The sequence below is a fragment of the Microtus pennsylvanicus genome, chromosome 11, assembly GCF_037038515.1.
Source record: "Microtus pennsylvanicus isolate mMicPen1 chromosome 11, mMicPen1.hap1, whole genome shotgun sequence".
Classification (NCBI taxonomy): Eukaryota; Metazoa; Chordata; class Mammalia; order Rodentia; family Cricetidae; genus Microtus; species Microtus pennsylvanicus.
Window position 1 is genome coordinate 91,616,405 of NC_134589.1, and position 25,828 is coordinate 91,642,232.

General features: G+C 50.5%; 1 protein-coding gene across 1 annotated transcript; it reads left to right on the plus strand.

The window, feature by feature from the left end:
- Kctd5 (potassium channel tetramerization domain containing 5) lies at window positions 1–25,762 on the plus strand. Its single transcript, XM_075941677.1, has 6 exons — window positions 1–330; window positions 13,321–13,429; window positions 15,188–15,279; window positions 16,866–16,961; window positions 18,783–18,908; window positions 24,066–25,762. The coding sequence occupies exons 1-6, from the start codon at window positions 76–78 to the stop codon at window positions 24,093–24,095; spliced, it is 708 nt and encodes a 235-aa protein (XP_075797792.1). The 5' UTR covers window positions 1–75; the 3' UTR covers window positions 24,096–25,762.
- The last annotated feature ends 66 nt before the right edge of the window (window positions 25,763–25,828 follow it).

Sequence of the window (25,828 nt, forward strand, 5' to 3'; positions counted from 1 at the left end):
TATGGGCGGGACGACTCGGAGGACTGTATTAAAGAACGCTTCCGGAGAAGGGGCACTGTGGCGGGGCTTGTTGGGATGATGGCGGAGAATCACTGCGAGCTGCTGCCACCGGCTCCGAGCGGCCTCGGGGCGGGGCTGGGGGGCGGCTTGTGCCGCCGCTGCAGCGCTGGGCTCGGTGCCCTGGCACACCGCCCCAGTGGCGTATCCAAGTGGGTCCGGCTCAATGTCGGCGGCACCTACTTCCTCACCACCCGGCAGACGCTGTGCCGAGACCCGAAGTCTTTCCTGTACCGCTTGTGCCAGGCGGACCCCGACCTAGACTCTGACAAGGTGAGGGCCTCGTGGGTCAGCGGGGGGCAGGCCGCCCTCGTCGCCTTCCGCGGCACACACCTTCACACCGAGGGCACTCAGAGGAGCGGGCACTCTGAGCCCAGCGTCCTGGGCCGGAGAGAGGATGGCACTGTCGTGCCCATCTGCCTGAGCCCTCAGATTAACAGTGCTTCTCTCCCTCGCCTCGTCTTTCATGCTCTTCGGTCGAGAAGGACCGGCTTTACGGTGGCTCTAGTTTCTTTCTTCTCCCTAGATTCTTTTGCCCAGGGTGTGTGAACACCACCGCCCTAGCTATTTGCTGGCTTTGGAACCTGAGAACCCTTTGCATTCATCTGGTCTTTTCACATTCCAGACGTTTAAATTAACGTAGGCCATGGGAGTTGACACAGTGGCTGCCTTATTCCCAGTGACTTGCAGAGTTTGTGCTCCATCCTTTCCTTCTCATCCATAATATGAAGGGGCTCTGAAGCTCTTACAAGGTACCGCCTGAGTAAAAATGGTCCAAAGTGTCATTTTACTTCCAATATGTGAATTATGTGTATCATGTTGGGGCCAGATGTAGAAAAATCTTAGGATTGACTAAGAGAGACAAGGTATAGAATCCTTTTCGATCTGCTTTCCAAATTTGGTTTCTCCACTGCCTTTCTTTGCAATAGGGTAGGAATTTTCCAGGTTAGTTTGTAGTTTATCTTATGTTTAATTAAATACTAATACTGTTAGACCTGTGGTAATGGAAAGTATTTCGATTACAAGAGTTGTGTGGAATAGTGCATAACTGATACCTCAGAACTCTGCAGTATTGAAACTTAGAAAGAAAAATAGTTTTCTCCGTTTACCCCATAGGCAGTTTATGAGCCTTATACTAACTTTGTGAGTTTTCTGGTTGAGTCTACATGATGGCACCTGACTTTGTGCCTTATTAGCCCGGAAGCTGCTGCTCAGGAGGCTTTTCCAGAAAGGTTAGGAGTCCATTTCTCTTCAAGAGGCCTGACAGAACATCTCCTCAGTGTGGTCTAAGAATTGAGTCGCTTCAGAATAACCAAGAAATTAGGGTTTGAGATAATAGAGTGTTAGTCCCTTACAAGCCTTCTCCCAGCTGTCCCCATTTCTGAGTTAATCAAATCTTTTTACTTCTAGAGAACTGACCTTCCAGAAAATCACCAGTCTCCAGGATAGAAAGAGGCTTTTGTTAACTGGGTTTTCTTTTTATAGTGAGAGTGTATGTTTTATTATTGATTTTCCAAACAGTGAGTGTTTATAACCATTTTTGTCTTTAGTACTCAAGTGTTCCTGCCTTGTCTATTAAATCCGATTTTAAATCAGCCTTATCCATTGGTTTTTAGTGTCTGCCTAATTTCAGCACTGGAACAATGGCTTTAGAGCTGTTTCATTTTAGCGTTAAGTCAAATCGATGTCTTCATTTTACTGATTCTTAAGATTACTTTATAAACTACTTTTTATTGGGCCGGTGACACGGCACCTGCTGCCAAGCCCAACAATTTGAGTTGAGTCTCTGGTTTCCACGTGGTGGAAAGTAAACTGACTCTTGAAAGTTGTACTTTGAACTGGGCAGTGGTAGTGCACACCTTTCATTCCAGAACTGGAGAAGCAGAGGCAGGCTGGTCTCTGTGTTTGAGTCCAGTCTAATCTACAGAGTATGTTCTAGGACAGCCAGGGCTATACAGAGAGACACTGTCTCAAGTTAACCAAAAGGAAAAAAAAAAAAGGCTGGAAAGATGGTTCAGTGATTAGAAAAGCTTTGGCTGATCTTTCAGAGGACCTGGGTTTAATTCCCAGCACCCACATGGCAACTCACAACTGTCTGTAACTCCAGTTTTAAGAGATCTGACACACCCAACAGATATATATGCAAGCAAAGCACCAATGCACATAAAAGCAAATCATTAATTTTTTTAAAGTTCTATTCTGACTTCTAAATAAATACACCATTATGGTACTTGTGTGCCCACACACATACACACATGAATAAATAAATAAATAAATAAATAAATAAATAAATAAATAAATAAATAAATAAATAAATGGATGGATGGATGGATGGATGTGTGTATGTGTGTTTGTATTTTCTTTACTGCAATGGGAGATTATCAGAATATGTTTTAGTTGATTTTTTTTAATTTATTATTTTAGAGCTAGAGAGTTGGCCCAGTGGTTAAGAACACTCATTGCTCTTACAGAGAATCCAGATTGGGTTCTCAGAACCCCTCATGTGGCTCACAGCCATCTCTAACTCCAGTTCTAGGGAGTCTGACCCCCTCGTTTAACTCCTGGGTACCAGGCATACATGTAGTATATGCACATGCAAACACTCACACACTTAATGTGAAATGAATCTAAGCTTTATTTGTCTTAAATTACATTCGATTTCTAAAGTTTAAAAGCACAATTTAGAACATAGAAGTAGTATAACAGTACTCAGGCATGACAGAAAACCGCCGTAATTCCAGCATTGTGGGGCGAAGCAGAAGAATTGGGAGCTACATAATGGGTTGAGGCTAGCCTAGGCTACAAGGACTCTATCTCCAGAAAAAGAGAGCAGATGCAAACTTGGTACCATGGTTGATAGTGTTTTAGTCATAAGTTTCTAGAAAGAGTAATTCTAATTCACATTAGTCATGTATGTTATTAGAGTATTCAAATAAGAAAACCTATTAAGTGTTCTGTGTTCTCTCTACACCCTCTACTGGGTTCTGACGAAAGAGTCTCCCAAGAGATTCCACCTTAATTAAATCCTAAGGAGGAGGTTAAAAAGAAGGGGTGTTAACAGATGGAGGCCATTAATTACATGATGGAAGATAAACAGGATGTTGATTCACGTGGAAAGATCTCAAGCTCTGACCTCATAGTTAAGATCAAGGAAAGAATACCTGGCAGATACTTCTAGAGTTGAACTTTAACAGGGACCTGGTGGAAGGTTCCCTTTCTGGTATTTATTTGACTGGTGGGGTTTTTTGGGGGTTTTGTTTTTGTTTTTTCGAAACAGGGTTTCTCTGTAGTTTTGGAGTCTGCCCTGGAACTAGCTCCTGTAGCTCAGGCTGACCTCAAACTCACAGAGATCTGCCTGCCTCTGCCTCCCGAGTACTGGGATTAAAGGTGTGCGCCACCACTACCTGGCTTTGACTGGTGTTTATTGAGTGCTTAACTTTGAAGAATGTGATGCCCAGATGGGACTTGAGTTAGGAAATTTAAGGGAAGATGTTCCCAAGAAACCTTCTAGGAACCTTCTGGGTTTCACAGGGAGAACACCAAAGACAGACGGTTGTCTGGGGTACCAGGGCTGTGAGTTACTACAGGGAAGTAAGTTTCTAGAAGACACTTTCCAAAGTTGTTGACGGACAGACTGCTAGGGATAGTAGAGAATGCAAACACTCAAGGCTTGCTTGACTGTCCTCAACCTCACAGCCGGTCTTCTAGGCTATACCCGTTCCCCATGTCCTCAAAGCCCAGGGTGGGACTTAACTACCCACCATGCCATGTATCCTAGACCTTTGACCTCTTATTTCATGGACCAACTCTGAGCCCACTGCTGCCATGCCATGGAAGTTCTTTCTCTAGACAGCCTGAGTGAATTCTCACTTCCTCTTGGGACATCCTCCTGCGGGACTATGGCTGTGTTGTGCATTTGAGCATCTGCCATTGTGTGTCATTTTCTCTCCAGTGTTGTCTTTGGGGGCGGGGCGGGTGTGAGACTTCTAAGCTGCCCATGGAAAGTGCTTTGCAAAGGCTTGATATTTGACCCATTTTGATTATGTTTCAGCATCCTATAGCATGCCGAAACAGTTGTGTGTCGCTCATCTGGCCTCTGACTTAGTGTGACCATGCTTCAGGAGGAAAAGGGAAACGGCACATACTGTGTGGTCGGAAGCTATCCTGAACTAGAGTGTTCTCTCTCTGACTGAGCTGGATCTAAGGAAAACTGCTAGGCACATGAACTTCTGCCCTTGGAACAGGGCCACTGTCCCAGCTTTGAGGTTGGAGATATAGTTACACCACATGGGTCTTTGGAAATAATGTTTGCTACAACCAAGCCTCTATACAGTTCTCTGTATCCGCTTTGGGTGCAGTTGGTGCTAGTGAATTTTAGGGTTAGAGAGATAGCCAAGGGATGGGATGCAAGCATCTTTGAATTAGTTGCTTGGCAAGAGAAGTGGGGATTACTTAGGGTATAAATGGCAGATGTTGTTCTGTGTAACTAACTCAGAGAAACTGGCCACGAGCATCCTGTGTGCTGGGCAGAGTTGCATTGGTCTCAGGCTGCGAGTGGGCATGGGAGGCATGGGTGTGCTTTACTCCTACAGTGCTTTACAGATGTGGCTCAGTGCATTCTTGGCCCTGATGCATCTTGGTCTTGGCTTTTGCCCCCTTTACAGTGGATGCTTGTTCTCACTATGTCTGGTCTCCTCTGTCAGTGTGCCTCATTCAGAAGCCCCTTGGTCCTGAGCAGGTCAAGTGAGCTTGTCATTGCATGAGGAGTTAGATCTTTCTGAAGAGAGCTTGTCTTTGGGAATCCTCTGAGGCATGGGGTAGGGGGTTGGCTGGCAGGTGCAAAGCCATTGTTTCTGTCCGCTACTAGTGTAGTTGGGTTGTCCTTCTCCAGATGACAGTGCCACCCACCATCTCTCCCACATCACATGTTCCTAGAGCGTGGAGCTTATTTATTCCGCTGTGGATGGTATATTGGGTGCTTTGGTTCCGAAAGTTGAGGAGAAGAGAATAAGGCCGCAGTACTTACCATCCAGCCTTCTCAGAGTGTGTGCCTTCTGTTCCCAGGAGCAGAGGCTTAGGGGTAGCAGCTGTCTGCTGCTCCTCAGGCATCAGTGCAGGTTCACAGCCGTCCCTCTGCATGCTCTGGGGCTACTAGCCAATGGGAGGGTCTGTAAGGCTGAATGCCAGCAGGCTGACCCCGTTCAGGTGCAAGCTGACTCTCATTAGGTCTTGATTAGGGGCAGCTGTGGGAAGCCTGGTAAGGCTCTGCATTTTCTTGTAAGATGCTTGATGAATCCAAGCTTAGGAGAGACAACTATGGAGCTTTGGGACAGCACCCAGTACCCATGGAGCTGACTTTGAGGTAACCACAAACATCTTAGGGTAGGATGTGCCCCCAGCGGCCTCACTGTCCTTGTTCTGATGGGTTCTTGCCTCGTTGGCACTTGGGCTCTACACTTTTTGTTTCAGTTTCTGCAGAACGGGCCTGGGTGGCCAGCTCCTCACTGACTGTGGGCTAAGGTGATTTTTTTTTCCAAGCAGATGAGGGACAGTAAGTGCCACTGGGGGCTGGATAATCTTTAATGAGGGGAGAGAAGAGGAAAAGCTGAGGGTCTGCTCTTTGAGCCTAGCAAGACAGTAAAGAAGAGTTTTTATGCTGTTTGCCTTCTGGCCACATGTGAGGAGAGTAGAGGCCACCTTGAAACAGATGGCATTTTAGTAGCTTTGGAGATTGCTGAGGGAATTTACGGTTGAGGTGTGAACTCCTGGTTGGGCCGTCCTGGCCACAATGCCCTGGACTACCAACATATTAGCCAGAATGGAGATGCTGGTGTGTGGGCTTGAAGTCTGTGGAGCCAGGAAAGACTTCCCTTTAGGCCCACCTGGTCCGGATCCTTCTCAGTGCTTACATCTCCTGTCTCTCCTTTCTCTTGTCTAGCTGATGATGGCAGTAGACTGTTAAATACACTCTCGCTGTCTGGAAGGAGGCAGTGTGTACTGGAAGTTGTGTGGGGCTCTTCTGTCTCCAGTGTACCGAGCGGGGAAACCATCTGAGAAAACCTGGGGATGGATGACCCCTGCTGTGGTAATGCAGATGTTCGTACCAGGTGGTGGGAAGTGTCTTCTCCCTAGAAAAGCTCCTGTCTTCTATTCTAAATCAGTAGGACCCCACAGTGACCTTAGCTCAAGGAACCTGCCCTGGATGAATTCCAAGCATGCTGACTCCACGAGAAGACTCAGGAGCCTCAGTCTTGGGGTCCAGTTCACAAATCTCACATCTCGCAAGCTTTGCTGGGGTCCTCAGTTTTAGTTTCCAGCTAGGGGCGGAAGTCATGAATGTCTGTGGCAGGGCTACTTTCCTCAAGACCCGGGGTATGGTCAAGGCCACACAAGTGTCGCAGTGATGGAGAGCCCTAGCAGACCCTCACCCTGCAGTCTCACCTAGGGGTCTGGCTTCTGTGTTTCCCTGTGTTTTAGTGGCCGGGTGAACTCCTGGCAGCATGGGTGCCCCAAGAAAAATGAAATGAGTGTTCTCCTCTCCTAAACTCCGGTGTACTGGTGGGGAGGGGTTGGGTGTGCGGGGAGGGGCTGGCGTACAGTAACAGGCTTGGGAAGCAGGAGTCTCGAGTCTGGCCTCACTCTACAAATCTGTGAGTCTCTTACAAGCCTCCTGGGTCTCTGGTCACTGGTATCCTCACTGCAGTTGGTGAATATCTAAGATCTCTTCTGGATCAAAGATGTGACAAATATTTGTAAAGCAAAGCAAGAAAGTAGAAATAAAGGTTTGTGTGTGGATGTGTCACCCGAAATGGGAAATTTCAGAGTAAAATCTAAGCATTTGTAATTAGGTTGATTGTGTGTGTGTTGGCGTGCACAAAATTCAGTGCATTTGTCTTTTAGTTGGTGGAATAGGCTTCCAGATTCAGTGCATAACACTCTGTTCTGAATTCTAATCCTCTTCCTGGCCGTGCCTTTTCCCTTCCACGGGGATAGGTGCAGGTGCGTCTGAACCTTGAGAGTGACACTCTGCAGCTGCATCTTCAGCTTAGGGTCTTGCCTGAGGCGTAGTGATTTTGACACTTGTCTGCATGCTATTTTCAGAATCATGAGGCTGTGTTAGGGTCATGCCCTAGAGGACAGCCACAGAATGGGACTGTGTTACGATTGGATGACTAATAGCCTGCCTCTTACTAGGTCTTTCCCCACCAGAGACAGTTGCTTGAGACAAGTTTGTTTCTGGAGGTGGTTTTCCACTCCTTTGAAAATAGATTTGTGGAGTTAGGCCTCCTGGGAGCATATTTGACTTGGGCCTGGCCTGGCCTTTGCCCATTTGCTCCTGGGAAAGTTGTCCATGGGCAGCTCCCTTGGCAAGGCCAGGGCACCCACCTCAGAGGCCTGACTCAGGGTTCCTTTTGCTGCAGGCTTGGGGCTCAGCCTCCACATTATGCCCACTCAGTGCCAACTTGGGCATTAGCAACCTGTCTCGCATATGTGGACTGCTGGTGTGTTTGCCTGGGGGAAGTTGGCTTTCATGTAATGTTCAGAGCTAAGTCCAGTGATCCCTTTTTTATGCCTTTGGAGAGAAATGTACATAGTTCCAGTCAGTGCTGGTGCAAGTAGGTCAGACACAGATTCCCCGAGAAGTGGGGAAGGGTTTGGCGAGACAAATGATTGTCAAGAGAGCAGTCGTAATTCTGGTGCTTTTATGGAAAAACAAAACCTACCCACCATACCAACACAGCAGAGGCTTTCCCCTAAATCCTGGTAGGACTAAAGAGAAGAAGAGACAACAAAGACCCCAATGCTGTGTTGTGACGGCTCCCTGGCTGCTCTCTGAATGCTGGATTCAGGAGAGCCTACCTTCCACATTTCAAATGCTCTTGGCATAGGTGACACTGTGGGCCCAGCTTCATTTGGCCCCACTTGCTGTAGTCAACATCTTAATAGTCCTCTTGGGGACTGATATGGAGGTGCATGCTTTTAATCCCAGCACTCAGGAGGCAGAGACAGGTGGATCTCAGTGAATTAAAGGCCAGCTAAACCTTTATAATAAAAAGATATTGTCTCAAAAATTAATAAATAAAAACTCAACTGATTTTACGAGTGAACTGAGGCTTGCATTTGGATTGTTTGTTTTGTTTTCAAAGCCAGAGCTTCTCTGTGTAACAGCCCTGGGTATGTAGACCAGGCTGGCCTCAGACTAACAGGGATCCGCATGCCTCTACCTCCTGAGTGCTGGGATTAAAGGCGTGCGCCACCACACCTGGCTTGTGTTTGGATTTGTGTTTGCTGGGTTTTTCTATTTCTGTGTTAGAATGGAGGCCCTGAGCTTCATTGCCAGCACTGGGACATGCAGTGCTGGAGGCTCATTCTTGTCAGCCGTCCATCACACTCCTGCAAACACGCGTACAGCCTGGAATGTCCACTGCGAACCCTCTGCAGCGTTACCGTGTGTGTCATGGAGGAACTATGGGATACTGGGCTTGGCTTAGGCCCTTACGGTGGAGTTGAGATCTCACACAGACAGCTGCTGGAGGATTTGGTGTGGGTGGTGCTCATATCCACTCCCCCTTTCTCCTTACTCTGGCCTCCATATCTGCTCAGGCAGCTGACCTGCTTTAAGGAAGTAGCCAGCAGAAGCAGCTTGCCAGATAGCTGAGACGCTTCTGGGAAGTGATCCTCTACTTCCCCTTGATTCCTGGGAGTGTCTAAGCGTGAGCCTAGACTCTGGAGTTTTAGAGAGATTATGAATATTTTAAAGAGACTGGATTTTTTTTTTCCTTCCCTGAGACAAGATTTCTCTGTGTAACAGCCCTGGCTGTCCTGGAACTTTGCTTTGTAGACCAGGCTGGCCTCGAACTCACAAGAGATCTTTCTTCCTCTGCCTCCTGAGTACTGGAGACTAGACTTTTTTTTTTTTAAGATTTATTTATTTATTATTTATAGTGTTCTGTCCACATGCGTGCCTGCAGGCCAGAAGAGGACACCAAATCTCATTACAGATAGTTGTGAGCCACCATGTGGTTGCTGGGAATTGAACTCAGGACCTCTGGAAGAGCAGCCAGTGCTCTTACCGCCAAACCATCTCTCCCAGTTCGGAGACTGGACTTTTAAAGTTTCGATTTTTAAAGATTGGGGCTTTCAAAGTTTGGGATATGTTTTATATTGTGATATTGATATTACTGACATCCAGTAAGGAAAGGTTATGATTTAACTATGTTTTTCTGTCAGATTGATAACTGGTCAATTGTGTTGATTAATTGTATCAGCTTGCCATAGTCTAGAATCATTTGGGAAGAGGGAACAATTGAGAAGTTCACCCCGTCAGATTGGCCTGTGGGCCAGCCTGTGGTTCGTTTTCTTAATCAATGAATGATGTGGGAGAGCCCAGCTCACTGTGTGGTCCAGGGTGCTACAAGAAGAAGGTGAAAAGCCATGGAGAACAAGCCAGAAAGCAGCACTCCTCCATAGCTTCTGTATCAGCTCCTGCCTCGGGTCCTGTCCAGACTGGGTTTCTTCTCTGACATCCTTCAGTGATGGACTGTGATGTGGAACTGTACACTGAAATAAACCCCTCTGGACATAGCCCAGTGAGGGTCACTGCCCTGCCTGGTCCTGTAGCTTTGCTTTCAGGCCTGTGCCATTGCTTTTCCTTGATAGCTCCCTGTTTTCATTTCCAAGGTGTTCTGCCCTGCCGTACTCAGTACAGGCTACCTTCCCTGGGTGGCCAGGGGTCCTGATGCTGGCCAGGGCCTTCACACATAAGGCTATGTATGTTCACATAAGGCTACATATGTGTTCAGGTTCTGTTACTCATCTTGCCCTCCAGCCTGGCTCAGCAAAATATTTGAACTACTTTGGTCTTGTTTTTCTGGAAGTCTCCACATCTAATGTGCTTCTTTACTGGATGCAGAGGAAGGTTCCTGACAAAGTACATATCTTGCCCTTCCTTTGTGACTGGGTTTTAGGAAAACAGGACATTGGGTTCCATGCACAGACAACTGCCTAGAAGAGCCTGCAGCTGTAAGAAGGTTCCTTGGGCCCGGCGCTGGTTGCACACATTTAACCCAGGCACTCAGGAGGCACGGGCAGGCGGATCTCCAAGTTTGAGGCTAGCCTGGTCTCCAGAACAAGTTCTAGGATAGCCAGGGCTATAACAGAGAAGCCCTGTCTCAAAACAAAATCTTGAAAGGTTCCTTGGGCTGCTGTTTCCATGTTGCCGTGTCTGGAGCTTGTAGCTAAGTCTTTAGTTTGTGGTGGTGAGCCCTCAGCTCTAAGATGGGGAGACACTAGGCAGAGTACACCCCTTCGTTAGTCATTCACATTGTGGCCAGGATCTCACTTAAACTACTCTGAGGAGGTGTTGTCAATCTGACTCACTGACTCATCATTTGCCTGGAAGGGGCCACTGTTCAGGTATTCTTTTTTTCAAGACAGGGTTTCTCTGTGTAACAGTCCTGGCTGTCCTGGAACTTGCTTTCTAGACTTACTTTGTAGAGTTCACTGACCTCAAACTCACAGAGATCTACCTGCCTCTGCCTCCCAAGTGCTTGGGATTAAAGGCGTGCACCACTCTTGCCTGGCCAGGTGTGTTCTTTTCCATGCCAGAGGGGCTTTGGCCTAGAGCATTGCTCTAGAGGGGAAATCCAGAGAGGCTTTGGCCTAGAGCATTGTTCTAGAGGGGAAATCCAGAGGGGCTTTGTCCTAGAGTGTAGTTCTAGAGGGGAGGTCTTTCAGAGCAGTTGCTGGAAAGCTGCCTCCGACAGGGCATGCTCAGTGAGGATCAGCCACACCCAGCATGTGGGCTGGCCAGGCTCTGCAAGTGAATCCGGCTGGGCAGAGGCTTAGCACCCTTCATGGTTTTCAGGCCAGGTGCCGATTCCAGCTCATGCAATGTTAATAGCGCCTCTGTTCTGCCACAGTGGCCTGTGCCCTCATGGTTCAGGACTTGGGAGGCCTACGTTACTTTCGTGTAGTCTTGTGCCGCTTGTCATTCTGGAAGTCTCCCGGAGGCTGCTGAAAGAGGGCACTCAATAAACAGCTTCCTCCCACTTCTCCTTTTCTTCCTTTCCCTCTTTATTCCCTAACCCCTAAGTACTCTGGATGGAGGACTTTAGGCTTCTTGTTGCCAGGGCAGACTGGGCTCTGGAGCCATGGCCATCGTGACAGAGAGAGGCCCCCAAGAGTATCCTGGATAGGGGTGAGCCCATCCGCCGCTGACCTTTTTTTCTTGGTCTGCCAGTGGTCTGTCAAGGTGCATTGAGCCATGAATATTCCTGAGTGTGGTGATGTGGAAATGTCACTCTCCAGGGGCACCTCCACATGAGCAGAGGGGAGACCTGCTTGTGGCTCCCTGTAATGTGGTGCTAATTGCCACTGTTCTCCGTGATTTCTCGTCTTTGCTTGGCTGACTGGGGTCCAAAAGACTGAGGTTGGAAGGCAGGGCCCCAGGTGACAGAGCGGAGAGCCATGGGGCAGTTTGACCGGTATGTTGTCCTTGGATGAAGTCAGGAGGGCTAGGGAGTTGGCCATTCACGTTGGATAAAATAGGGGCCCCGGGAAGGGAAACGCGCTTAGGGTGAGCCCCTGGCTTCCACCATTCCTGCCTCCCAGACCTTGGTGCCATGATGCAACCACTGCTCAGGTGTCCCCATTTGATCTCAGAAAAGCAAGTTTTTGACATCCAGTGCCTATGGATGTTGGGAAGAACCCTTGAAACCACCAGATTTTTTCCCCCAAATACAGAAATGGGCATCTATGAAGATAGCCTCTGAAGGCTCATTGCTTTGTGAGGTCTCTGTGAGCTCTGCTATTCGTGGGCAGATAGATACACCCATGGGGGTCAGGGAACCCAGCACTGTCGTAGGCCCCATGACATAGGCCTCGCCTGGCCAGCTGCTGTCACTGGGTGGCAAGGGCAGCCTGCTTCAGTGGTCTGCGCCTTCAGGAGCCTCATAGTGTTGTGTTACGGAGCCAGTTTCTTTCCCTCATGCTTGGCATGGCCTTGATGAATGGAAAGGTGGGTGGTGGCCTCGCCTTGGCGGAGCTCTCGGGCTGCTGTCCCTAAGTAGCTGCAGAAGCAGGTGTCAGGCTGCAGCAGTGGAGGAAGGCTCACCCTTCACCAGCTTGTGTGGTCCACACCAGAAGGTCTGCATCCCTGTCAGACTGGGCAACCCCCAAATTATACGCAGTCAATCTGTGGCAGGTCTGGAGTAGGGTGTGACAGAAACTCACTGACCCACACCCTGGGTGGGGGCACGTCCTTGTAACCTGTGTGTGTCGCTACACCTCTGCTGACCCCAGCCAGACCTGTGTCTCTCATACGGGACATGGTGTCCAGCAGGCCTGCATGGCGTGGGATATCATGTGGAGCTGAGTGTGCCCCGTCCTGGAGGAGGATGTCCTCCTCAGAGATAGCTGTAGTGAGCATGTGAGGATGGCAGGACTAGAGCTGCTGCCCTGTCAGTCAGCAGGCAGGTGTACAGGTTGTCCTTCAGATGGGTCAGATTCCACAAACCGCTGACCACAGAGGAAGGGTTCCCTTAGTGATCGTAGTCTCCGGGAAAGCCCAAGGGCTGTGGTTTAGAAGGAAATGAGGGTACCCTGTGTGGTCACTACAACATTACCACTGACCCAGGTTTCCCTTGTTGCTGTAAGAGGCTCCTGACAGGAGGCTTCAGGGTGCGGCTGTGGAGGGTGTTTTCTCCTGTGTACTGCTGCTTGACTCCTGGGTCTTAGCTTTCTGCTCCAGGATGCCCCTGGAGCAAGAGAACAAGGAGAACGGGCTGCCAAGGCCTGAGTCTCCAGGGTCTTAGAAGCTGAGCCATGGAGCAAGGTGTGGTGCACATATATTAGTACTCGGGAGACTGAGGTAGGAGAATTATGAACTCGAGGCCAGCCTAGGTTACATAGCAGGGTCAAAAGCCATCCTGGCCTACCCAGCTGACCTGTCCTGTGAGGGGAGTGGGGTTTGACTTGTGGGTATCACACCTTCTTAGCTATTTTCTCAGTCTTTTGGAGCTAGAGCAATACCTAGTTGGCTCAGATCAGTAGACACAGAAGGGTGGTTTTGATGACAGCTGGGACTTGTTTTAGGTCAGATGGGAGCAGACTGAACCAGAGACTGCTCTGAAGTTTTCTGAGACAGGTGCGTGAGCGTTGTGGGGCCTACACTGGCAGTGTTGTTGAATATGGTCTGCCCTTAATCTGACAGCAGAACCGCCGGTTTCTACACAAGAACTAACAGCATTGTGTTCTTTGTAGGATGAAACGGGTGCCTATTTAATTGACAGAGATCCCACCTACTTCGGACCTGTGCTGAACTACTTGAGACACGGAAAGCTGGTTATTAACAAAGACCTTGCAGAGGAAGGTAAGGCGTCTGTTTTCAGCAGACACAAGAACTGTGCACTGGGACCTGGTAGAAGTGCTGGTTGGTTCCTTGAAGTTACAGGTGCCTTGGGTCCGAGGGACTGCATGGCTGAAGGACCTGAGGTGTGCACCATGTAGCCAAAGGCCATGTTGCAGACTGTTTGAGGTGTCTTGGTGACGCAGTGCGGGTGGCTCTTCCCAGGTCTCACATCTGCTGTGCTTTCTGCAGTGTGAGCCTGTGTCTCGTGAATGCTCTGACAAGTTCTGGGAAATGAGGTGTGCTCTCCTTCCAGATCAACTCCAGGATCCTGGACATTTGCGTAGTCTCCTCCCTGGCCACCATTCTTTATCTTGCTTGGTCTCAGAGTACAGGATACATAGCACCAGGCTATCTTGTCTTGCCTCAGAAGAGGTAGGGCTATTTTAAGAAGGCCCTAGACCAGTCATTCTCAACCTTCATAAAGCTGCGGCTCTTTAATACAGTTGCTCATGTTATGGTGACTCCCAACCATAGAATTATTTTTACTGTTATTTAATAACTGATTTTCTGCTGTTGTGAATCGTAATGTAAATGTCTGATCTGCAGTCGCCACTGTAGGTTGAGAGCTGCTGCCCTCACGTCACCTGTCTAGGTTGGATTGTGGGGTTCTTTTGGACACTCCTATCATGTATCTTCTTTCTTTGGGGTCTCTTTAAGTCCCTGGTTACTGTGTTACCGTGTGGGATGGTTACATGGAGATCTAGTTCTGCTCTGGAGTTGTGAGAGCCATGCTTGTTGCTCCGCAGCCTTTCTCACCTCATTCCCTGCGCTCTGTCCTGCCCAGATCTCCCGTGTTGCCGTACCATGTGTTATCCTGAACTGTCCTGGTCTATCTTTGACTTCCCTTTAGGAATGGGAAAGCTAAAGAAATGAGAGGGAGGACATTGGGCGGTGGTGGCGCACACCTTTAATCCCAGGCAGAGGCAGGCAGATCTCTGTGAGTTCAAGGCCAGCCTGGTCGAGAGTTCCAGGACAGGTTCCAAAGCTACACAAAGAAACCCTGTCTTGGAACTCCCCCAGAAAGAAAGAAAGAAAGAAAGAAAGAGAGAGAGAGAGAGAGAGAGAGAGAGAGAGAGAGAGAGAGAGAGAGAAAGAGGGAAGGAGGGAGGGAGGGAGGGAGGGAGGGAGGGAGGGAGGGAGGGAGGGAGGGAGGGAAAGGGGAGGAAAAGAAAAGAAAAGAAAAGAAGTGAGGGAACCGAAAGCAGGGCTCTTGCATTCTAGTTTTAAGTTTCTGGAAGTTTGAGTCCTGAGTGTGGGACATTGGATAGCAGGCTGTGGGGACGCCTTGGAGCAGGGGTGACTCAGCCAGTTCCAGCCCTGGTTTGAGCAGGGGAAGATGTGGTCGATGTGACTGGGACACTTGCAGGAGTCTGTGGCTTCCATGCCGTTCGGTCATCTTCAGGAGGAATCAGCACAGCCAGGCAGCCTCCCGGCTGCAGAGAAAAATGCCAGTTATTTCCCGGTGTCTGTGGGCTAAGAGCAGATGTCACCTCTACGCATCATCTGTGGTGGCAGTGCCACGAGTCTGTCTAGTGACCTGACCTTCGTGTTCGGTCCCCTGCCTCTGCCAAGCGCCGAGCACTAAGGAGGACTGTGGGATGCTGTGACAAGCTGGCCGCATGGACTTCAGGCCAGGGATGGGACGAGTGCTGGGATGAGATCCTTATTTGCTTCGCTCTGATCTAGTAGAAAAATCACGGTTATTTACCTCTATTTCAGGCGTGTTGGAGGAAGCAGAGTTTTACAATATCACCTCACTAATAAAACTTGTAAAGGACAAAATCAGAGAACGAGACAGCAAAACATCACAGGTGAGATGGGGTGCTGGTCCGCCCGCAACTTCCAGGCCTGAGTGGTGCGAGCAGGTTTGGCTTCCCTGCGTGTGGCCTTGGACCATTACTGTCCTCTCCTCATCCTGTGCCCCAGACCTTGCTCTCTTCTTTCTCATCTGCCACGAAGGGTCCACACGCCTTTGCTTGGTCCCTTGCCAGGGCACCCACTACAGCCGTGGAGACAGGCGGCTATGTGGACTGTGCAGTGAGCGCATGGAGGAGACCTCAGGGGCCCTGTGGGGCAGTGGGATGCTGGAGGGCAGATGCCCTCTGATGACCGACTATCACCACCTGGTCTGCGAGTACAAGGCTTGTGGCCAGCATGAGAGAAGAGAACGTTGATGAGCTGGGAGGTAGTGGCACAGATACTAAGTTTGTGCAGTCACGGGGAGGAGTCGGGCTCCCTGGGCCCTCAGCTGCCCGTCCAGTGTGTGTGTTGTGGGTGCTATGTGAGGAAGGCCTCAGTGGGTGACAGCATTGCTCTCATCAACAAGCTAGGTCTGCGCCTGAGAGTGGTTACGCCCTCATCCAGCTCATGAAGTGAGTGCTGGCGTCACCTGACTTGGTCTACTTAGCACCCTCTCACTGCCTCACCCCTGTGATCAGCCTTCCTGAGATGCTGCCCCTGGGTGCTTTCCTACGGCACACCTTTACTCGATGGCACTCTGGCTCACTGATGGCTGGGAGTGAAACAAAGGCCTGACCAAGCCTTCTGCCCTTCACTGGGCCAACACAGTGGCAGGGAGGGATCTGAAGAGGGGCTTCTCATCATGGCATTAGAAAGGTCCTAGAGGTCCCCATCCCCCCCAGTTTGCCTCTTCTTATCCCAGTCCCATTCAAGACCACATGACCGATCAGTGCTACTTCAGTGTCTGTCTACATTGTAGAGGCAGATGAGATGCTCCTGGCAGGGCCTCGCCGCACAGAAGCAGAGCAGCCATTGCCGTTGGGTGTGATAGCCAGTGTGTGGCTGTCACCCATGCGCCACTAGCATGAAACACAACCCGAGCAACAGCAACTTGGAACCCTTATGTCCTGTGCATATTGGGGACTCTGGGTGGGGGACAGATTTGTCTCTTGGTTGTTTCCCATCCCATGCCCAAGAACGAAATCTACCTGGAACTTCCCAGAGAGTCTCTGTTGGGCAGGAAAGGTTAAGCAAAAGATTGTATAGATTGTAAAGGTTTTCTCGCCAGATGTGGTGGTGCACACACCTTTAATATCAACTCTTGGGAAGCAGAGGCAAATAGATCTCTGAGTTCAAGGCAAGCCTGGTTTACAGAGTGAGTTCTAGGACAGCCAGAGTTACACAGAGAAACCCTGACTCAAAAAACAAAGAGAAAAACAGTTTTCTGTATGTTCGTATCTAGCCATGGGTGCTCTGAGATCTCGGGAATATTTTGAAGGGGTGTGGGAAAGCCTTGGCAGCAGCTGCTGATGTTGATGTACGTGTGTGGACATGTTCAAGGTTGCCTTGGATACTGACTGACAGACCTGTGGCAGTACGGGGTTAGGGTTGCTGGGATGCATGGTGGGGCCTGACCTCTGGGCATTTGTCTTTGTAGATGCCAGTAAAGCATGTGTACCGTGTGCTGCAGTGCCAGGAGGAGGAGCTCACACAGATGGTATCAACCATGTCAGATGGCTGGAAGTTTGAGCAGGTGATGAATAGGAACCCATGGAAATCCTCAGATCACAGGGACCATTCCCTAACCCTCATCCTCCCAGACTCTGTGCGTGCTTTTCTAACACCAGCTCTTCCCTCAAGGCTGGTCTGTGCCATGTCCAGCACTTCCTCCGTGTGGAGCTCAACTCCCGAGTGCTCCCTGCCCACACACAAACATCAGGGACTGGCTGGTGTCTGCCCTCCTAGGGGTCTGGCGGGTCTTACAGGCTGCATGTGTGTGTGCGTTGTGCCCAGCCCCTGTTTAGAATCACATCAGAGGGTTGGGCAGGAACAGATGTCACCGAGGCAGAGCCTGCCCCTCGTATCTCTGGCATGTGACCCAAGAAAGACTGTACATGGAAAGTGACTGTCACCATTTCTGGATCTGTGAACTGGGTCGCCTCATTTGGAACCAAGCGCCTTTTTCTCTCTTCTCTTGTGACTTCTGGCTGGAGGAGGCTCTTCTCCCAGAACTTGAAGACTTTCTCCTCAGCTGCCCTGTAGCACAGGCACCCCTCTTCCCTCCGTCCTGACCTCTGTGCTATCAGATTCTCTCTGGTAAAACCCAGAAAGCTAGTAAGGTACACTCTGCCTCCCCGAGGCAGGACTAGTACTAGATTGGCAAGCCTTCAGAGAACCAGGGTGAGGCCCAGTCCCTCTGAGGTGGCGATTACCTTGTGAGGAGAGAGTCTCAGGGAGACACGCGTTTGTGCTCCCTCAGTGGGACCTCCCTACAACTACCTGATTCAGGCCAGCACCTCTGCCGTGGGTCCTACCTGGTGAGGTCTGTCCCCCGTTGCTGAGGGGAGTAGTAGCTTTCCCATGTAGCCGATTTCTCTCCTGACCTCATTTCTGATGTGTAGACACATGGGCAGGGACCCCGGCGGCTAGGGGCCATTGAGCCCCTACTGCCTACTCACTGTGTGCCATTGACATCCTCACTGTGGCTACAGTGGTTTCCCTTGAGTTATTTTTGTGTTTAAAAGAATAGAAGTATGGGGCTGGAGAGATGGCTCAGAGGTTAACAGCACTGACTCTCTTCCAAAGGTCCTGAGTTCAATTCCCAGGTACCACTTGTTGGCTCACAACCATCTATAATGAGATCTGGTGACCTCTTCTGGCCTGCAGGCATAAGCGCAGGCAGGATACTGTATAATCTTAAAAAAAAGAACAAACGTGCTTAATGTCTGTGTTCAGCTTTGTCTCAGACTCATGGCTGTAGTGATAAGCGTGGTCTTGGCCCAAGTGGCCTATGAGGCACGTTAGATCAGGCAAGGGTCTGCAGAAGTACAAGACATTACCTTCTCTTCCTGTCAGTCAAGCTAGGCTCTCAGTGCTCCGGGCTTTTAGTGCTCTTGGCCTCTGTTGGGCTTCCCTGAACTCCCTAGTCCAGCCCTGGGGTTCTCTGCCCTGGATGGGCACTGGAGTTAGTCTGTTAGGCCTTACTCACCCCAGGAGGGTTTCTGGCTGCCAGCAGTAGGTCCTCAATGGTACTTGTACGTGAACTCTGGTCCTGCTCTCACTCACTCGCCTTAACCTTTGTACCACTACCCTCCTCCCTCTGCAGGGTGCGCAGTCATCATCCCCTAGGGTTCAGAGTCTGCAGAGAGCGTGTTCCAGCATGTTGTGCAATTACATGGGGGTGCAGGTGTAGGTTCCTGCAGTGCACTGGGAGTTTGTTTCCTGATAGTTGTATGGAAAAACCTGGCCAAGGCTAGCTCTCCTGCCCCTGAGCTTCCAGTTTGTGCCCTGGCCTTCCTCCTGGGGGTAGGTACTCCTGGGCCACTGCGCACCATCACAGGCTGTCTCCTTTCAGCTGGTCAGCATTGGCTCCTCCTACAACTATGGAAATGAAGACCAGGCCGAGTTCCTCTGTGTGGTCTCCAAGGAGCTGCACAACACCCCGTATGGCACAACCAGTGAGCCGAGCGAGAAAGCCAAGGTGAGTGCCAGCAGGACGCTCCTGCCCCGGCAGACTGCAGCTGGCTTTTTCTTCTTTTCCCTCATGATTGTTGCTGTTTTCTCTAGACTCTTAGTTGTTGGGTTTCTTGGGCTAGAGATCTTCACACGAAGCAGCCTCGTGTTGGAACAGAGGCCCTTACAGCACACGTGTCCACAGCCCCCAGACAGGGTTGTTCCTAGAAGTCTGTGGGCCTCAGGCCTGTCTGTGGCTGTTGACTCAGGGGACGTCTTGGGACACAGGTAGAGGGCAGCTCCCCTGAGCTCAGGTTTCTAGCCTCTCGGCTGCCTCAGCTGCACACACTTGGCTTAGTGTGTCTTTCAGTCCTAGCCCACGGGGCACTGGGTTCTTCTGTCTCTCGTGGAAAGCAGGATTAGCCAAGGTGAGAGTGCAGCCTGCCTCGTTTACTTTGAGATTGCGCTCAAGTGCCTGACTTTGGCGACCTTTCCTCTGAATGCCTTAAGGCTGGGACTCAGGCACACAGATGCTCGTGTCCCTGCAGTGTACAATGTTGGCCTGGGCTGGGTGATTCCTGGGCCTTGGTAGCTTGTGGTAGCTTGCCAGCCTTGCTGCCAGCTCAGGAGGAGCCAGAGCCTTGCTTAGACCTAGACCAAGGTCATATGACCGTGGTAAGGCCCAGGGGAATGTTTAGCTGGGGATAGGGGGTTTGGGGGAGTGGATGGGTGGGTGGTGCTTATGAGTTTGGGTGAGAAGAAGCCAAACATGGTGGGCTTTAGCTGGGGACTTGATGGCAACCTGACCCTTAGTCAGTGGCCCCTAGGTGGCTTCTGCCTCCCTGGAGCTTCCCATTTAGCTTTTCCTGGTCTTTAGGGTCAGGACTTAAGAACCGATGGGTGGAGTTCCTCAGAGGCTATCCAGGAAGCCGAGCTAGCTGTCTCTCAGCAGTGTTCCCACATTGCCCTACATCGTGATGTGACAGTGTCTTTGCCATGGGCGGATATATTACACCTTCAGAACCTTCTGGTTCCTGTCCTTAGCCTCTATGTGATCAAGGGAGATGAGGCGGGGGCAGACCCTCTGCCATTGCTGCCCCAAGCACACAATGCCTTGAGTTGTGCAAGACTCAGGCTCCGCAGGAGGCTGAAGGAAGCCAGAGTCCCAACACTTGACCTGGGGCAAACTTCTCCTTGGGTCTTAGATCTAACTGGCGTCCCCTACTTTAAGCACCTCTAACCCAATTGCAGAAGGACTTTTCTGTCTTTGAGCAATGACAGGACTCTTTCAGTTATTTTTAGAAGCCCTAATCCCCACCCCACTCCTGTTAAACTTCTGGTTTTTATAATGAAGCTCACCAGAGTTCTTTCTCCAGCAGAGCTCATCTTCCTCTATGGCTTTTCAGCTGCCAAAAGGACTTACTCTGTATTGTGAGGAGGCTTTAGGCATAGGCCCAAGTCCCTTTGCTATTGAAAATATGTCCCTATTTCTTTCTTAAAAAATACCTGGCTCACCGGGCGATGGTGGCGCACTCCTTTAATCCCAGCACTCAGGAGGCAGAGGCAGCGGATCTCTGTGAGTTCGAGACCAGCCTGGTCTACAGAGCTAGTTCCAGGACAGGCTCCAAAGCCACAGAGAAACCCTGTCTCGAAAACAACAACAAAAAAAAAAAACAAAAAACCTGGCTCTAGGCTGGGTGGTGGTGGTGCACACCTTTAATCTGAGCACTTGGGAGGCAGAGGCAGAGTTCTGAGTTTGAGACCAGCCTGATCTATAGAGAGAATTCCAGAATAGCCAGAGCTACACAGAGAAACCCTGTCTGTAAAAATAAACAAAACCAAAAACCACCTTGCTCTGAAGTAAAGCAGCCAGTGCAGTTTCTGAATGCACATAGCAGCAGGAGGTACCATGGTCCCCAAAACTATGGAGACCTCTGGGAGCCAGAGCTAGAGAACAGGAGTGTAGAAACAGCGTATACACTGGGCCACCCTTCTGAGAGTAGTGGGTCCACAGTGTCCCCTGAGCATCTGGTGACCGCCCGGTACTGCCACAGTCTTCCTGTTTCACGTGGGAACGGTCGGAGTAAAGGCTCTTAGGGTCATGAGACTGTAGTCTGCATGAGGAGCTGAGCTGTGAGTGAACAGGCACGCCCTGGGTGATCGCCTCGCTTCTAGTGCCAGCCACAAGTGCAAAGCCTTCCTAGCCCTCTGATCTGCGATCTAGCCTTGGCTCAGAATGCAGTCGGAGTGGTTGGGCGCATAAGAAGTATACCAGAGGAGAGTTCTGGGGCCAAGAGCAAGAGAGCCTTCTGTAACTGGGTGACAGAGCATCTGTCACCTGTGAGGGAAGCCATCGGATCTGTGGGTCTGGTGTGACTCTTACAATGCCCTCCTACAGACATGAGTTATTGACGGGCTGGTAAACCTCTGTCCACTGGCCAGTCAGCCTCAGCCCCGCCTCTGTCAGGCAGTGGGCTGTTGATGGGGCCAGGCCCGTGGTCCCCATAAGTCACTTCTCAGGAGTCAGGGCTAGGTCCGTGGCCTTGCCAGGGGCTGTGGGGGGGGTGTCCGCTGCAGGTGAGGGACTGCACAGTTCAGCCAGACCTAGGGATGCCCAGCTTTTCCTCCTGGGTGGTACTGGTTAGCCCTCCTGCAGGCCTGCATTGCTCAAGCTGGGCTGATAGCTGTCTTCCTTACTTCCTGCTGTTCACACCAGAGCGACGAAGAGGAGACGGGGCACCAAGGCAGTGAGTGACTCAGATTAAGTGTAAATGTCATGGTGAGCTCTGAAGCCCTTTAGGTAGACCCAATACCATAGTTTCCTTGCCCCATGACCCTAGTGACTTTTGCCTTGACCCCTCCTTTGTGCTTCTGTATGTTCTGTAGTGGACAGAAACTTGGATAGTTGAGCCTGTGTGTCTGCAGTAGAGCTCCCTGTAGGAGGGACAGGAGACTGTTGCTTGAATGCTGGGTGCTGCTCTGTTATAGTGTCCCTCCATGGATGCCGTGTGCAGAATTGAGGCTTTGTGTCATGTGAGACTGTGGGTATGGCCACAAGAGTGTTTCTGGGGTTGAGCAGTGAGTGCCCACTCATTCCCACCTACAGCCTAGGGTAGCCTTCATGTCACCTGGGGCTGAGCAGTGAGTGAAATATGAAATAAATGGGGTTTATTTCATATTTAACAAATATGAAAGCCATGGGGTTTGTTCCCATCTCAGGTCCTCAAGGTCGCGCTTTACCCTAAGGTTGGAGCCTGGGGCAGGAGGGTTCTGAGTACCAGAGCAGCCTAAGCTGCACAGGGACCCCTTCCTCAGAACAAAACAAGGGCCATTGGAATGGCTCAGTGGGTAAAATCACTGCCTTGCAAGCCTGGTGACCCAACTGTGACTCCCCAGGACCCGTGCAAGGATGGAACTAATTCCTGGAAGTTGCCTGACCGCCACATGCGTGTGCATACATATACACCAATAGCAACAACAAAGTGCTTAAACTTCCTTTTTGAAAGGCAGAAGGGCCGGGTGCGGTGACACACTTTTAATCCTAGCACTTGGAGGCAGAGGCAAGTAGATCTATGTGAGTTTCAGGCCATCCAGGGCTGCACAGTGAGATCCTGTCTATAAATAAACACATTTAAAAGGTGAAAGGAAACATGAAATTTAACAGATAGGGTGTGTCTCTGCTGCCCAGATAAATTTCTGTTCCCCTATTCACTTCCCAGTGCTGGAAATGGGTGTATGGTCTGTTTCAGCACTTCATTTGTGATAGCCCTCTGGAGGAGTTCACAGCCACCAGGGTAGGAGACTTAGTTGTGACCTGCCTCGGGTGTGAGCTGTGACAGGTGGGACTGACAGAAGCTCAAGGGAGCCATCCTTGCCTTTGGGTTCTTGGAGAAGGTCACAGGGAGGTGCTCAGGCTTCAGAGGCTTTGAAAGTCCCCTGGAGGGAGGGGAGGTGACTTCTGTGGTCTCAGACTTCTTGAGAGTCTTGAGGGAACATGCTTTGATGGCTCTAGCTCTGGGAGCCTGGGTTTGTGGGAACAAAACAGTGGCACCCACAAGGCAAACCTGGAGCAGGCACCAGCTCCCAGAGATCCCAGATGAAGCCACATGCCCTGACCTCCCTGTGAAAGGCAGGAGCATGCATAAGGTAGTCTCACTCTCCAAGACAGACAGGGCTGCCTAGCCTCGGCTATAGGATGATGGTCTTGCTGTTCTAGGTCCTGATGGAGCTCAGCCCCTTCAGGATTCACACTCTTCTGGGCAGACAGTCCCACAACCACTTTTGCCAACTACACCCTTACCTACGCTGGCTCTGCTTGGCTCAGAGCTGGTGGTGCTGAGACCTTGGCTCCCCAGTAAGAGGGTGGTGCCAAGAATCACCTCCAGATATCCCAGAGAATTCAGAAATTGCCCACTGTGTGGAGTTTGCCATTGTCAGACTAGGGAATAGCACTATCTCATAGACCAGTGAAGCTCCCGATGAAGTGCCAGGGTAGCCATTTTGGCTTCCCACAGCTGTTAGTGAGGCTGGCCTAGGGGCAGGCATGGTGTCTTGGGTGCTGGAGATATGCAGGAGCAACCTGAGAATGCGGTCTTCTCTTGAGCCCTTCCTCATAGCCTCCCAGAGCCTGCTTGTCCTGCTGCACCAGACCAATAGGGTTGCTCACAGTAGCAGATGCCAAATGGCTACTGTGAGGTTTCCTCAGCTCTGTAGCTTTCTGCCTGGAGTCATGTCCTATCCCAGCCCTAAAGGCTACTAGAGGCTCATGTGCCCAGCCCCAGCAAGTTTTCAAGGACTCCAGGGACTTCCATCCCACCCGGATATGCAGCTGACCGCAGTGTACTAGCTAAGGAGTCTGGGAGTGGGAGCCAAGGGTGAGGGGCAGCAGGTGCTACAGGGATGCAGCCCCAGTATGGAGGGCACCACAGCGTGACCTGGCCTGGAAGGTTTCCTGAGGTCAGGCAGAGGACTGGGACCAGTGAAGGGGGAGGGGTGCAGTCCGCACTGATGGATGGGGTGGGGGCTGACCTACTGGGCACAAGGGACTCTGGAGTATGTCATCCACCCACTATGGCAGTCTCCCTGTTATTTAGCTGAGGTTCTGGCCGGAGCTGAGGGCTCCTTTGAGCTCTGCTCTCTGACCAGGGCACTTGGTCACCCTCACTCTGCCTTTCATATCTTTCAGATTTTGCAAGAACGGGGCTCAAGGATGTGAGCAGTACTGACAGCTGAAGAAATGATTTTCTTTCCCCAAGACAAAGTGAACCGCCATGTGCAGAAAGCATGGCTGTGAGAAGAAACCTGCTTTTGATCATTTCTCTAGAGATCTGGGTGTGGATCCTTTTTTGCCTCAGATGTGGGTGGCGAGAGACAGCCCAGCTGTCAAGCCAGTCGTCCCCACGGGGAGGCAGCTAGGGCTGGGTTGGCAGTCTCCGTGGGACTGAGGCAGGACGCTACTGACCAGCCCACGCATTCCTGAAGATGATTTGAAGGACAAGGTCCTTGGTGCTACACACAGTCTGCAACAGGCAGCCTGGGCCTTGCCAGGAGGGAGGAGCAGCCGCCACAACCCCTGTCCAGTGCACTGTGGCTTAGGGCATGGGCGCTGCTTGAGCACCAGGCCCTCTTCCTTGGGTCAGGGAGGCGGCTGTGTCTCCGGGCATGATTGGTTGATTTCTCTTGACCTCGGAGGCTCCTGACAAAGGCAGCCTCCTCATCATCACTACTTCTGGACACCTCCCCTGGACTACACCCTTTCAGAGCCAGGCTCTTGTAGTGGCCGTCAGCTTGGCCCAGGATCATCAAGGCTTCTCAATTTGTATTTTCCAGGCAAGAGGACTTTGTATCCCTTTTTTAAAGTGTGGATAGACCACCCGGTGTTTATACTCTTTAGAAATGCCTAAAAGTGTTGCTACATTTCGGATTGATCTGTTAAATCATTTAAGGGAGGTAGATGTTTTGCCTCATGTACCCCACCTGTGGGCTCATGGGGAGCTGGCGCCTACCAGTGCCTTTGCCGTGCCTGGGATGGAGGCTGGGGCGGGAGGCCTGTCCACCTGGCTTCTGGAGCTGACACTCCAGGTCATGTTGAACATTCAGGATGTTTACAGCGCAAACATGTCTCCTTCTCACTGGCTCTCATTTCCTCGTATAACTATGCAGTTCTTCTCTTGTATTTCTGGAGTGTTTGAGACTGCACAACCTGCATGGGCTCTGTCCACCTGACATGACATTGGAGCTGCCAAGGTTCCTGCAGAGGCTGCGCCTGCTGGCTTTGAGACAGACCTTTCTTAGCTGGTTAGGAGATGTAGCAGGCCATAAACTTGGCCCAAGCAAGCAAGCTCTGTGCTTCTTGACCCCTGGCTTCCCAAGGGAGCTGGGCAAACTGACCACCATGGCTGCCCGTGTTCTGGTCAGAGCCTCTAACACTGTTTCAGATGCTTCCGGAAACTTCTTGCCTAGGCCCTCTTCCTTCTCCTCTGCCAGTAACTGATTAATTGAGTTCTCCAGCATCTAGGACTGACCTCGTCCTTTCCTAAGGTCTGTTGTATGTTGTTAAATGTTTGGCTTAAATGATTCATAAAAACCTTTCTGTTGGGTTGATTGGGCTCAGCAGCCCTGGGGGCAGTGGTTCTGCTGTTGGCCATGGGGACTACTCTGGGGAGCGCTGGACACTTAGCATTGTTTGATTTATGACCTTGACAATAGATAGGCTTGTGGGGGTTTTTGTTTTTTAATTTAATGATATTAAAACTTAATTCACTAAAATTCTAAGGGGATATTTATACTTTTATACTTTTTTAGGTATCCGTATTTTATCAGCTTACCGTTTAATGCCTAAGTTTCCCCTGAAAATAGTAAATAAAATTGTGTATTTATGAATGCGTTCAGCAACTGTTAATGTGTTAAAGTGTACAGAAGTGCTTTCCCTCCAGCAGCGCGTCCTGG